Below are 15,065 nucleotides of genomic sequence, written 5' to 3' on the forward strand. Positions count from 1 at the left end.
AGAAATGGCAACAAATCCCCGCCTCACACCAGTGGACAGAGGTGGGACCCTGTGGTGAGGCCACTGCTGAAATTTTATGCAGGGTAAAGAATAAAATTTGCTCCTTAAAGTTCAATTTTTTAACCAGTTTGAGATACATACTGAATCCTGTATTATTTTCAGTTTAACCTTCTTGTTTTTCAGAAAAAGAAATTCAAGCTTACCAAGGTGGGCTAAATTATTAAAAAAAAAAAAAAAAATTATCATCAGCTTCTTAGAAAGGAATGTCTTTTAAAAAGAAGCCTGGGGGCTTCCCTGGTGGCACAGTGGTTGAGAATCTGCCTGCCAGTGCAGGGGACACGGGTTCGAGCGCTGGTCTGGGAGGATCCCACATGCCGCGGAGCAACTGGGCCCGTGAGTCACAACTACTGAGCCTGCGCGTCTGGAGCCTGTGCTCCCGCAACAAGAGAGGCCGTGACAGTGAGAGGCCCGCGCACCGCGATGAAGAGTGGCCCCCGCTTGCTCAACTAGAGAAAGCACTCGCACAGAAACGAAGACCCAACACAGCCAAAAATAAATAAATTAATTAATTAAAAAAAAAAAAAAAAAAAAAAGCCTGGGTGCATACTGGCCACGTGTGCTTAAGATATTGGGTAGAGTTGGCCACAGAGGATAAAAGCAGGAGGGTGTAGGGAGGGGAAGAGAGAAAGAGGGGCTGAGAGCACAATGATTTGAATGGAATTCTCTTTCAAGTCAGGTTTGGAGCTGTCAACTCAGAGAATTAGCTGGCTACTCTAGTCAGCTGGATTTTTTTCCCTTGGGACTCAATACATAGACAAAACAGGTGTTACCTTGGTTTTTCATCAGACCATCAGGTGGAAGAATATACTGGCTTTTTGCCAAAGTAGAAAAAGGGTCAGCCTCCCCCACCTAGCAGGGGCACCCTGCAACATGAAGCAGAGTCTTCACCAGAACACCACCCAGCCCCGGGGGGGTGGGGGCGGTGGGGGGCGAGGGAAACTATAGGGGGCTACAGGTTTCTCATTTAGTCTCTGTGTAGCAATGTAAATCACCACTCTTTGTTAAATGGAGATAAAATTTTCAAAGCTTAGTGAAGATTCTGATTAGAATTTCTGAAGCCAGAATTCTGTCTAAGCCTCACAGGGTGAGAATAATGATGGATAAAATGACGGAGGCCTGGGCCCCAGGACTCTGGAGCATTCAGAGGCAGCCTGGTAATATACAAAGAGTCAGTCTCACCTAGATTCAAATGCCAACCGTACCCATTTCCAATTGTGTGATCTCCAATAAGTGATTTTAACATCTCTCTGAAATGAGAATAAAATACCATACTTCATACAATTATTGTGGGAATCAATTGAGGTTATATATGTGAAAATTTTTAGCATATTTCTCTGCACATAATAAACACTCAATGACTATTGTTTTCCTCCTTTTCCATTCTTGCAGTGAAGTATCCTATCAGAAAATAGATAATGTAAGGCTGTCGCACGAGAGCCTTCTAAGTATCTTTATATCTAAGGAGGGGCCAACAAGGTAGAGCAAAAAGAAGGTAGATGCAACTCGCTACAGCTAGCAAGACAGCAGATGTCCTTCGGCAGCCGTTGGAACAAAAGCTACCTGACCCCTTCTGACCGTGATAGTGACTGTGAAATAATTTAAAAGGGAATTTATTTGTCCCTTGAGCTGCAGAAGTGGGAGTAGGGAAGAAGACAGAAATATTCAACAGTGTTACATCAAACATTCAGTAGTGTTACATCAAACGAATCAGGGCATCCTATGATCTTGCCATTTGGAGGGTCTGTTTTCAGCTGGAGTTTCAATCAGGAAGTTAGTGTTTCAGCCAAACGGAGTAACTGTTTCAGCCAACAGAGCGACATTTAACCATTCCCATTCCCACATCCGGAACACATAACAGGGCAGAATACTGAACACAGAGTCCCAAGAGTATAAAGCAGGGTGGTCCTAGTATCAGACAAGCCCGAAGAGGGAAGCCTCATGCATTAACACATAATCAAAGATAATTTACAGGGCTTCCCTGGTGGCGCAGTGGTTGAGAATCTGCCTGCCAACGCAGGGGACACGGGTTCGAGCCCTGGTCTGGGAAGATCCCACATGCCGTAGAGCAAATAGGCCCGTGAGCCACAATTACTGAGCCTGCGCGTCTGGAGCCTGTGGTCCACAACGAGAGAGGCCGCGATAGTGAGAGGCCCGCGCACCGCGATGAAGAGTGGCCCCCACTTGCCGCAATTAGAGAAAGCCCTCGCACAGAAACGAAGACCCAACACAGCCATAAATAAATAAATAAAATTTAAAAAAAAAAAAAAAAAAAAAAGATAATTTACAGAGTAGATTAATGGGAACTAGAGTGCCCTAAGCAGTGTAATTTGCAATGATTTGTCACTAAAATCTGAGCTTTAAGCAGTTCAGACTGGGACTGAAAGGTGTCATGGAAAGAGAATGGAACTTGGATATTCCTGGGTTTTAACCTCAGCTTACACTTAGCGTTGTGAGATGATGGAGACATGATTTAACCTCTCTGAGCTTTGATTTCTTCAACTGCAGGGCAGGAAAATACTCAGCTTAAAGAGCTGTTGTGTGGAGTACGTGAGCTTGCTTTTAGAAAGTGCTAAGTACAGCGCCTGGCAGAAAGTAGTAACTGGATAAACTGTGGTGGTGGTGAGAGCAGGATGGCAGCTGCTGTAGTGGTAAAGGCCAGCAGGTGGAGAGGGAGTCCTCAAGGCCATCGGCAAATAAAACCTCTGGAAGGGTATGTCCGAGTCAAAACCACTCAGAGGATGCCAAGACTCGAGGTGGGGAGATCCCACTCAATCAGGATAACCAAACAGCAGGATTGAGGCAAAAAGAGTAGCCTGGTCAAGATCAGGGGCCAGTGGAGGAAGTGGAATGGAAACAAGTCAAGGATGAAGTGAAAAGGATCCTGGGAAATTACTGAGAAAACGGCTGAATGGGAAGTCAGTCTGCCTGGATCACAGCTCTGACACTAGCTGATCGTATGACCTTGACAGGTCCCTTCACCTCCCTGCACCTCAGTTTCCCATTTGAAAAATGACAGGATTCTACAGTTGATTTGGACCATCCATTCCAGCCTTAAGCACTTATGAAGCTCTTTCACTAACAGCAACGATGGTCTCAGCTGGCCTCTTGGATCCTAGCCCAGATGTGCTCAGGACCTGGAGCATTTCCCCTGACCTCTGCATCGAGGCAACTTGGAAAACTGGAAATAACAAAGAGAAAATGGAAGAAATCTATCCTCAGACTTTCCCTAGGATGCTTTTGCCCAGAATTATGAAAAAAAGAGATAAATACCAATACCCTTAAATATTTTATATGCTTATTCCAAATATTATAATGCTTTAATGAAAGTCTGAAGCTTTCAAAGTCAAAACAAAACCTATTTTGAAAGAAAAAAAATTTGCTCTTCAGGTTTATGTACTTTTTTTAAAATAAATTTATTTATTTTATTTTATTTTTGGCTGCATTGGGTCTTCATTGCTGCACACGGGCTTTTCTCTGGTTGCAGTGAGCGGGGGCTGCTCTTCCTTGTGGTGTGCAGGCTTCTCATTGCGGTGGCTTCTCTTGTTGGGAGCAGGGGCTCTAGGCACACGGGCTTTATTAGTTGTGGCGTGTGGGCTTCAGTAGTTGTGGCTCACGGGCTCTAGAGCGCAGTCTCAGTAGTTGTGGCGCACGGGCTTAGTTGTTCCGTGGCATGTGGGATCTTCCCGGACCAGGGCTCGAACCCAAGTCTCCTGCATTGGCAGGAGGATTCTTTTTTTTTGTTTTTGTTTTTGTTTTTGTTTTTGTTTGTTTGTTTTTTTGTTTTTGTCTTTTTAATGGCAGGCCAAATATCCTGAAACATACATATATTCTGATAGCCTTCTAATCCCAGTTGAGTTCAAATATTAAAGTAACACACACGAGCTAAGAGAATTCAATATTGTTCCAAGGCACTTACTGAATCTCCATAACTAGATGAAAACAAGGACAATTAGGATGGACAATTAGACAGTATATAATATAAAAATAACTTTTTGCTTACAATTTACAAAATGTATTATTATTACAATCTTTGATCTCTGATAACCTGTAATGCTGGCTGCATGAATCCAGCAATTTTAAAATTCAGAAACTATTTTCTAAAACTTCAGGGCAAATAATTTACAAATAAGGTACACAAAGATTTAGACCATGCAGAAATTTCTTACATCTTCTGTTAATAATATTTTATGACTGTAACTTTATCAAATTATATACCTACTTGCCCTGTACATATACAAAATAATGCATACATGATAAAACATTAGCAAAAGAGTAGTCCTTAAACTCAATTTATCATAAAAGTATTACTATATTAACATGTCTACAAGCAGCGTGTAACAGGGTTAAGAGACATTAAGGCAATAATACTTGAAGTTACAAAATAAACCGTATGTAATACTTTTTCCTAAGTGTAATATAAGGCAGGTAGATGGTCCCAGCAAAAAACACTAAGGTAACAATCTACACTGCTGTTAGTCCCACATTTTTAAGATGGAATACTATAAATCTGGCTTTCAGTGGCACTTGAATTTTCCAGTATAATTTAAAGTGTCTTTTAATTCCCTGAATCATGTCCATTCTGAAGGTGGATCTCTTGGTCCTTTGGGTTTTCCACAGCGATTACCAAAACCAATCTCTGTGGCTTCTGTTGGACTTTCTGATATTTGATCTTTCTTGTTACTGAAAGTAGGTGGACATTCTGTACAAGTCTCTGTATGAATACCTCGTGCTGGATGGTCACATGTTTCACTTCCAGAGGTTATCAAGCCTTCAGGTTTTCTTTGTTCACACTGTTCCTGATTTTGAAGTTCACTCCACTCAGATCTTACAGGTGTATTATGTTCACTGGCCAATACAAAAGACTCAGGAGTTCTTTCAGGTAGGGGAGGAGGCGAATCTTCACTAACATCAACATCTTTTTCAGCACCTGAATGTATTGTTCCTGCTATATCATGTCTAGCAATGGACATTGATAATACTTTCCTTGTAGAAATGCTTTCAGTACTAGCGGCAGCAGAAACAGTGGCACTTGCTGTTGAAATACTGGTTTTATTCTTGGTCACAGCACCATCAGAGTTCCTTTCATCAGAGTCCGAGTCATCAGACTGAAGAGGATTAGTAAAACTGAGGGGTGCTCTGAATAGAGGGGAACTGTTGTGATGATCTGTGAGATCATGGGTTGCAAGTTGTGTCATGGGGCTTGGTGTTGAACTCCCAGTTTTCATTGTTTGACAGTGGGTATCTGAGGATTTGCCTTCAGAGGAATCAGGCATGGGTAGAGTATTCTCAGGTCCATGAAATGACCACGGTGCATGTCCTTTCTCATCAAGAGGTAAGCGGTCTGGCCTTGGAGGTGTGTCTGAATTCTTCTGTGATTCTTCTGGTAGGATAACTGGAGCTTTATTTGACTGTGTTGCATTGCAGTCCACACAGGAATTCTGGGAAATATCATCAATTTTTAGATCTCTTGAATTCAATTCCTGTGATTTAAAGATTTTATCAATTGTACATGGTGAAGCCGAAGCTGATTTAATTTTAATTGCATGTCCCCTATTCAAGAGTGTGTTCCCTTCAAAACTTTTTGGTCCTTCTTGAAGAGGGACCTTCTTAATCTCAAAACTTAAATTTCGCTCCAATTTTTTATCTATTTGTTCAACAGTTGATTCATTTTTCCCTGTAAGTTCTGTTGATTTATTATCGTTTCTGTTGAGGTCTGTTGAATGTTGTTCTGATGAAACCACGTGCAACACTGGCTTTGGATGGTATCTGTCATTGTCCTGCCACACAGTAGTGACTGTTGGAAAAGCTGAAGGGGGAGAAGGTGTCAAGATGGGTGGCACTGGGTGAGGTTCTGGTGGCTGCAGTATTTCTTCCTTAGCATCCCCTTCTACAAGGCAACTGCGGGTCCTTGGTGGTTTTGGAGGGGGAGAATCTTGTTTGTCAGGATCTATGGAGCTGACCATATTTTCAGTGTTAATTTCATTCACTCCATCAGCAATTTTCTGGGCTCCATGAATTTCATATAGTTGTAGCTGTTTTTCAAACAGTTGGGCGATAGCTCTGTGAACAAGCTCATACTGCTCCTTAGTTTGTACTGCAGAATGCCTCTGTGTTCTCATTTCTTGTATTAAGTTGAAAACATTAAATTCCTCTGGTATTTTCCCAGCTTTTAGTAAATTCCACGTATAATCTATGGCACAAATGGCACCTGTTCTTCCACAGCCTGCACTGCAATGAATACAAATAGGCACATCTTCATGTTCTTGGTATTTCCTCATTAAGCTTATCATGTCCAGAATAGAATCAAATGATGAGGGAACATCATGGTCTGGCCAGTTCACATAATGAAACTGATATAGCCTACGAGATTCATTTTGAAATTCAAGTAAGAGTGTCCTAATGAAGTAGTCTGTTCTTGCTTGTTCAGCTTCACAAGAAATTTTAAATGGTGCAAATGTTATAGGGTCTTCTCCATACAAAGGCCAATAGCGCTCACATTTTTTCCTTCCCATCTCAAATTCACGACAGGCCATTACAATGATTACAACACTGTACTCCCATATCATCCTCCAAAAATCTATTACTGTATTTGCTAAAGGTCCTTGGGTTGCCACATATGCTTTTGGCCCATAAACACCCTTAATAAAATTTGCATTGATATAGTCTGAATCTTGAGAAGGTGTCTTTAAAGTCAACTTAACTCGGCTGTGATCAAATGGCAGTATGTCCTTATATCTGTTCTTTTTAACATTTTCTTCTTTTTCTCCAGTGGCTGTGGGATAAATCTTTTCTGTTCTATACTTGGTTGACAATCTTCTTAGTCGTTTCTCAGCTTGCTGACATACTGGATCTGGACACCATGAAGTCCCGGGCGAAGTTGTCCTCCCCATTGTGGTCCGGACTCTTCATGGCCTGGACCCTCTGTATGAATTTCCTCAGGATCTCCACTTGCTCCATCCTCCCGCGTCCCCCCGGCTGCGGTCTCTGGCCCCCCCGCCGCCCTCCCGCCCGGCGCAGAGCCCGCTCAGTCTTCCCCAGCTCGCTCCCCCTACCCGACCCCTCTCTCCCGACCCCCGCCGCTCCCTGCTCCTCCCCACCGCCCAAGGCGGTGGCAGCGGCGGCACCAGCCCGGCTTCCGATCCTACAACTTCCAGGAGCAGCCGCCGCTCTCCCACAGTACGGGGCGAGCCACTGCGGCTAGCGCCAACCCCAACCCCAGCTTGCTCCATCCTCCTTCCCCGCCCTCCTCCTGCTCTGCCGGAGACGCCGCCACCGCCTTAGGAACACGGCTCTCCGACCGCCCTGCCCCCCCCCCAACCCCTTCCCGGTTCCTCCTTCCCTCCCTCCCTCCCGGCTAGCAGCCGCAGCCGCCTCTCCCCACGGGCGCGCCCCCGCCGCCACCCAAACGCTCGGCTCCGCGCAGCAGCTCCCGGCAGGCGGATTCTTAACCACTGTGCCACCAGGGAAGGGAAGCCCTTTGGTTTATGCACTTCTTAAAAGTAAAATGCTGCCTGGGAATTTTTCCTCTGAGATCTCTGCAACAGCCGAAACCAAATATATCTTCTCTGACAAATAACAGTTTTGTATTATGACTAAAAATATATATATATATAATCTGGGGAAAACACATACTCTGTCTGCATAAAATAGCAATAATGGGACCAGTATCTACCACTTCTGTCATTTGTGCTTTTAACTGCTTTACCAACAACTCTATGAGAAGACATGTGATAGACCTGAATCGGCATTTTCCTCTTTCTTTTTGGGTTAAGAAAATTAAAGTAAGTCTTGAATCTGATGCAACAAAGACAGTTATCTTTTAAGAGTTATCTTTTTCTCGTGACTCCACCCAAAAACCTGAGAAATGTGCTCTACTTGTCTGCCCTTGTATTATCCCTACCTTCTATGATGTTTGTTTCTGGTCTTTCTTTTCCTTCAAAACTAAGCTGTGCTGACTTTTGAATCAAAACTCCAAAAGGTTGCTGACTAGATAATCAAGATAATTAGTGTTAAAGTGATCACAGGGGTTAGAGGCTGGATGTACAGTTCTTCTGGATAATATTTGTATTTTAACAGGATCCTTTATGGTTTTATGTAGTGAATAATCCATTCTAATTATCATTATTACTATTATTTTATTATTATTCTAATGTAGAAATAATTCACTTACTGGAAGCCATTGAAAGATTTTTGAGAATGTAAGCCCTCTAAATACTCCCTAAATGGATAAATGTATTGGTCAGGACTTTTTTTTTTTTTTTTTTTTTTTTTTTAAATTTTATTTATTTATTTATTTATGGCTGTGTTGGATCTTCGTTTCTGTGCAAGGACTTTCTCTAGTTGTGGCAAGCGGGGGCCACTCTTCATCGCGGTGCGCGGGCCTCTCACTATCGTGGCCCCTCTTGTTGCGGAGCACAGGCTCCAGAAGCGCAGGCTCAGTAGTTGTGGCTCACGGGCCCATTTGCTCCGCGGCATGTGGGATCCTCCCAGACCAGGGCCCGAACCCGTGTCCCCTGCATTGGCAGGCAGACTCTCAACCACTGCGCCACCAGGGAAGCCCTTGGTCAGGACTTTGATTGCAAGTGACAAAATCAACTTTCAAACCTCACAATTTCCATAACAAGAGAAAAATGACTAAAAGACCTCCTAATCAGGTGGTTAAAAGTTCTGATTGGCGGTTTAAGTCAGACACCCACTGCTGGATAATTAAACTGTGACCAGGGAAGGGGATCTAGAGGTTGACAGCCTCTATTCATTCTCTAAAGGATATTCTTTACATTATTTCTCATTCATGTTAATCTGGTTTAAAGTAGCTGAAAGTGGCTGAGCAAAACTTCATTAAAAATTACATGAATTTGACCTCCAATGTCTTCAAATCAGAAGTTATGGTCCCAATACAAGACAAAGCTTTTTAACTTTAAGGTATTTAAAATGACCATTTTCACAATGGGATAGTGTATGTATCCACAGACTTAGACACAGTGTTCAACCCTAGCACCCTAGCATTCCCTAACCACGGAAACTTGAGTAAGCAGCTACCTCTCCAACCAGCAGGGCAACTTTGAGGCTCAAAAGAACTTAGACATTTAAATAAGTTCCATTTCTCCTTCACAGAGCAAAACAAAGAGAACTAAATAGATTTAAATTTACACCTACACAAACACCACCACACACACACACACACACACACACTCAACTTCTCCAGCTGACTTAGAGGAGTCAATGCAGCCCGTAATGGATGGGCTTATTCCTTGCTGTAGCCCAGACACCGCTGAAACTTGACTCAAGCTGTGATGCATTTGACAAGGCCAACATTACTTGGGGTGATACAGAAGAAGGACTGATTATTTTCTATTCCACTTCCAGTTCAGCCCCAAGTTGCTTTTCTCTCTTGATATGTTTCTTTATTGCCTTCCAAATTCCAATGCTTACTCACAGGCTCCTTCTTTTGTTCATGAACATTAAAACCAAACCATTGTTATCCTAAAACTCACTTGGGTGTTCTCTAAAAGGGAGTGAGAAGCAATGGTGTTGGGAGGGGGCTGTGAGCAATCACCCACATCTTATTTTATCCATTATCTGCTGCAATGTCTTAAGCAGAACCACTCCCTCTCAAGCCCTTCTTTTGTGATGGTTTCCGTAAAGGATGACAGGGCAGCTTGCTTTAAAAAAGAGGAAAAAGAGGCCCTGGTTAATTCCTGTTAGAAATCTCATTTCAAGTTATCCTGATCATAGATGGGGATTTGGTCCCAGGAGAGCCCTCCGCTGACCTCACAGAAGCTTCTTGAAGCTAAAGGCCTTTCGAGCTGTCGCTGAAATGCTGATGCACGGTCGTACTCTAAAACACTGCACACAATCCTCTCTGAAAACCAAACCTGCAGTTCGAACATTATAGGGCGATTTCTTCAGCTCTTCAGAAAACAATTGCAAAGCTGCCGCAACAAAAATTAACTTCTTTGAAATTTAAGTAATTGGTCAATAAAGTTTATTCTGGATGAATATTGATTTGCCATCTAGTTTTTTCAGTTTTTATAATACAGCCAGCTTTTTCAGCCAGCTTTCTAGTTCTCAGATCTGAGTAAAATTACTGTTCATCCAGAGCTCTCATCATGCCCTTTGCAGACCCTTTCTGTTCTTGGTTTTGTGCCTGGTCCTCCCCTTGGGTGGCTATGCCAAAAACTGAAAAAGGTAAGCAAAAAAAAAAAAAAAAAAAGCGTATAGGGGAGAGCGCTGAAAAATCTCTCAGAGGGGCTGAATTTTCATTTTAGCCTCACCTCTTTCTAGCCACTTAATATTGCAGGATCAGCATTCCATATCTGTAAAATGGGCACAGTATTTGCCCATTTGACTTCAGTAGAGTAGCCACAGGATGTAAACAAAAATACCAGTCATCCTTGGTAAAATGTGTTGCCTGAAAACAGAGAAAAATAACACGTGTGCACGCACATATGCAGCACAATAAATTTATTTAAAATTTTAGGGAACTTTATATTTTATATTACATGGCCCTTATATATTTTTTTATTTAAAAAGGGAATCAGGATTTACTTTCTAAAAAGTCACAGAAAGACCTAAGAGAGCTACAAGCCCAAAGCTCATTATTTACTGACAGAGTGTATAAATAACCATTAACACAAATGCTATGTCCACACATACATTTGACAAAAATTGAACTTATTTAGAATCATGGAGGAAACTTCTCCTTGCTAAAATATTTTTCTTTTATTTTTCAATATGCTTCTTTTACCAAGGCAATCAAAATGTACAAGGCATGTCTTCTTTACGAAGAGAGTTTGGAGGCAAATCTTTTCCTGGGGAAACATGACCAGATTTGACTTAATTGTTCAAAAACAAAAATAGTGGACTTCCCTGGTGGCACAGTGGTTAAGAATCTGCCTGCCAATTCAGGGGTCACAGGTTTGAGCCCTGGTCCAGGAAGATCCCACATGCTGTGGAGCAGCTAAGTCCGTGCACCACAACTACTGAGCCTGTGCTCTAGAGCCCACGTGCCACAACTATAGAAGCCCGTGCTCCTAGAGCCCATGCTCCACAACAAGAGAAGCCACTGCAATGAGAAGCCTGCGCACCGCAACAAAGAGTAGCCCCCTCTCACTCCAACTAGAGAAAGCCCGGGTGCAGCAATGAAGACCCAATGCAGCCAAAAATAAATAAATAAATATATAAATTTAAAAAAAAGCAAAAATAGTTTTAAAATGAAAGTTAAAGATCTTTTAACATAATATAGTAAATTTTCTAGAGGTCATCCTTCTCCAGATACCATGCAGTTTGTATTAGCACATTCATTGTTCGAGAGGTTCATTTGTTGGCTGTTTCCATGACATGATACTAAGTAGTCCTTCAGTAATGCAAAAGGACACTTATACAAAACTTTTTTGTTTCCTTAAGTGATTTCAGAACTAAATTGAATGGAAAATACCTTAAAGCAGCTAGATCTTTCATTTACTTTTTAGAACAGGTTTTAAATATTCCTTACTTTTATTAATTTTTAAATTAATTTTTTATTGAAGTATACTTGATTTACAATTTTTTTTTAAGAAACAGCTCACACAATTCAATATCAAAAACACAGACAACCCAATTAAAAATGGGCAGAAGACCTGAATAGATATTTTTCCAAATAAGACATCCAGATGGCCAATAGACACATGAGAAGATGCTCAGCATGACTAATTATTAGAAAGGCACAAATCAAAACCACCTCACACCTGTCAGAATGGCTAACATCAAAAAGTCTACAAATAACAAATGGTGAGGATGTAGAGAAAAGTGAGCCCTTGTACACTGTTGTTGGGAATGTAAATTGATGCAGCCACTATGGAAAACATTATGGAGATTCCTCAAAAAAACTAAAAGTAGAACTACCATATGATCCAGCAATTCCACTCCTGGGCATATATCTGAAAAAAATTAAAACGCTAACTCAAAAAGATACATGCATACCAATGTTCATAGTAGCATTATTTACAATTGCCAAGAAACGGAAGCAACCCAAGTCTCCATCAATAGATGAATGGATAAAGAAGATATGGTATATATATATATATATATATATATATATATATATATGATGGAATGTTATATAACCATAAAAAAGAATGAAAGTCTGCCATTTGCAACAATATTGATGGATCTAGAGGGCATTATGCTTAGTGAAATAAGTCAGACAGAGAAATTCCTTGCTTTTAAAAAGCAATGTGTAAAAGACCAACCAACGGTGAACAAAGAGCAGCACAGACAAGAACTACATGTTTATAAACAGGCACACTGAGCAGGGCAGTAGAGTTGGCTGCATTGAAACCCTAACCAGGTCTTATGGACACACAGAGAATCAGTAATTCTTATTACAGTCCCAGAGAAATTCGATGGAGTAACACATCACAAAATTAGAATTTGGGGGGAAGGGAACAGAAAGTCCATGAACCTGACTCTCCATTTCAAAATCTGATACCTAGAAACTATCAATGTTGATCAAGGTGAAAGAAAATGCTGTGTATGGAGATGCTTTATAAACTGTAGAATCATGTGTAAATGTGAAATACCACTGTCAAGTAGATTTGGGCACTTCAGAGGACATTACCTTTGGTTAAAATTTGGTAGTAAGGAGATGATAATAATCGGCACAGATGAAATTTCCAAGTATTCAGTTATTATTCGTTTCCAAATGATCTGGTCCCTCATCATGTGGCACATGTATGCTCAGTTCAAATATTGAAATTGCAGTAATCAGAACACAAAATGAAAAACCAAATATCACATAAGAAAACAGGAAGACAATTTTCATGGGTAAACAAATGTGGTATAGTCATAAAGTAGAATCATACCCAGCAGCACTATGGATGAATCTCACAAACTTTATATGAAACAAAAGAAGCCAGATACAAAAGAGAACATACTGTATGATTCCATTTGTATGAAGCTCAAGAACAGTCAAAACTAATCTACAGTGACAGAAATCACCATATTTGTATGGAGGGTGGAACAGATTTCACTGGAGGTTGAGTAAAGAGACTCTCTGAGGTGAAGGAAAAGTTCTATATCTTTATTGGGAATTATTTATACAGGTACACATGTGCTAACCCTCATCTGATTCTCCAATTAAGTTCTATACATTACCCCACACACATTTTTAACCTCAATATATTTTTAAAAGGTGAGCACTCCTCTCCTCTCTCCTTTTCTCTTCCAGTTTCTTCTCCTTCATCTGTCCCTCTCCCTTTCCTTCCTATCCCCTCCTGCTCTTGGCTTCTCCCCCCCCTTCCACCCTCTCCCTTCCTTCTTCCTTTTCTTCCTCTTCTCCTCTCTCCTCTCCCTCCCCCCCCCACAAAACACACTACCCTTTCTGTTTAACCTCATCTCTCTCAATCACCTGTCCTAGTCCCTGAGGAAGTAAGTCCTTTCTCTTTAATTTCTATGAATATTGACATAGGTTTTAAGCTGGATTAAGCATAAGCAATCCTCTGACACTCAGAGCAGAAACCTCCCTGAACTACTTTCTGTCTTCTCTGAACCTGGGATCCTAAGAGCTTCTGCTCACCCTGAGGGAGGGAACATGGCAATGAAGGGATTGATGGGGCAGGAGACATTGGAGAGTGTTAGGTCAAAGAGAGCAGGAGTTTTTCTAGCTCTTCTATAAACTACATGTGAAACACAGAAACATGTTTGCACGATTCATCTAACCAAATTCAATAATTATCTTAAAAGGACTTATTTCACCTGGACTTCTTGGCATGTTACTATATTATCCCATAGGGAACTTATCTTGACAACTTCCTAAATTATCCAGGGAAGCACTTCCAGAATCTTTAGGACCCAGTAAGTTACCCACAAGCTTAACTCAACCACTGATTTAAATTATTGCACAGAACGGTTTAACAGCCTGAGATCTATACTTTAGTGAGTGAGCAGTCTTATAATCACCACAGAGTTAAGAGACATCCCCCACTGAAGTTGTTGGATCTTAAACCAAGATAAAATCCAAACATGAAATAAATTGCCTCAATGGTTCCTGAAGAGTAAATATGCCATAGTTGGACTTACAGAAATACCATTGTTTCCTCTTCTGTTCAAACCACCAAAAATCCCATTTATCTGTTGTCTATCTATCTATTTACCTACCTATCTATCTACCTACCTATCTACCTAGCTACCTATTCCATTAGACAGCAAATGGTGAAACAGTTAACAGTGGTTATCTCTTCCTAATCACAGGAAGCCTTCTTTATCTCACTCACCTCTGAATTTGTTGTTTTGCTTTTACAATTAGTATATTGTTTTTGTAATCACAAAAAAAGACTGAAGGTGTAATAAAAAGTATTTCTAGGATGAAACAGAGATGAATGAGTAATAATAACAGTCTATACTCACTTTGTTGCCCATACTTTATAAAAACGTAAACCTGGCCATGCCTACCATTTGGAACAAAAAGCCACATGAGCCAGGAAGCCCTGACATTGACAGCAGTCTCTGCTCCGGTCATTTGATTTCCAAGAAAACATGTTGTGTGAACACTATGAGACATGAGGCTTTTTTATAGAAGAAATCAATCCATATCTATAGCATTTTTTTAATATCTAAACATTCTGGTTTTATAATGCGGTAGATAACGCGGGGCAGCTGAATTGCCAGGCCCGTTCACTATTCCTACAAAGATTAACATACCACTGAGTCAATCCTTCAAGCCTTCATTTTCAACATAATATTGAAATTAAAAGTTTCAGTTTGAGAAGGGCTCAATTAAGAAGGTACCTCCTTGAAACTCAGTGGAAGTTTTAGTACTTGAACTTAAAGGTTTTAACTTTCCATTGAACAGGAAAACAGACTCCAATGTATTAATGAGTGACTTTAGCACCACTTTATGCCAAGATGTCTATGCATATTGAACTTCAAAATGCAACATAAGCAAAAGCTGAAAACACTCATGAGTAATTCAGATCACATCATGTGTGTTAGAGTAGAGAAAAGAAAGATATTTTATCTTGAACGGA

General features: G+C 41.0%; 1 protein-coding gene across 2 annotated transcripts; it reads right to left on the reverse strand.

The window, feature by feature from the left end:
• Nucleotides 1–3,903: 3,903 nt before the first annotated feature.
• Nucleotides 3,904–7,048, reverse strand: LOC132360453 (tyrosine-protein phosphatase non-receptor type 12-like). 2 transcript variants are annotated; one of them, XM_059915532.1, is made up of 2 exons: nt 6,919–7,048; nt 3,904–6,887 (listed from the first exon to the last, which is right to left on the reverse strand). In XM_059915532.1, exons 1-2 carry the CDS (start codon nt 7,015–7,017, stop codon nt 4,629–4,631), a joined length of 2,358 nt encoding a protein of 785 aa, XP_059771515.1. In that variant the 5' UTR covers nt 7,018–7,048; the 3' UTR covers nt 3,904–4,628. The 2 variants fall into 2 exon arrangements, with proteins under 2 accessions (XP_059771515.1, XP_059771514.1); XM_059915531.1 differs by having other exon boundaries at nt 3,904–7,027.
• Between the last annotated feature and the right edge of the window lie 8,017 nt (nt 7,049–15,065).

The sequence above is a fragment of the Balaenoptera ricei genome, chromosome 2 (assembly GCF_028023285.1).
Source record: "Balaenoptera ricei isolate mBalRic1 chromosome 2, mBalRic1.hap2, whole genome shotgun sequence".
NCBI lineage: Eukaryota > Metazoa > Chordata > Mammalia > Artiodactyla > Balaenopteridae > Balaenoptera > Balaenoptera ricei.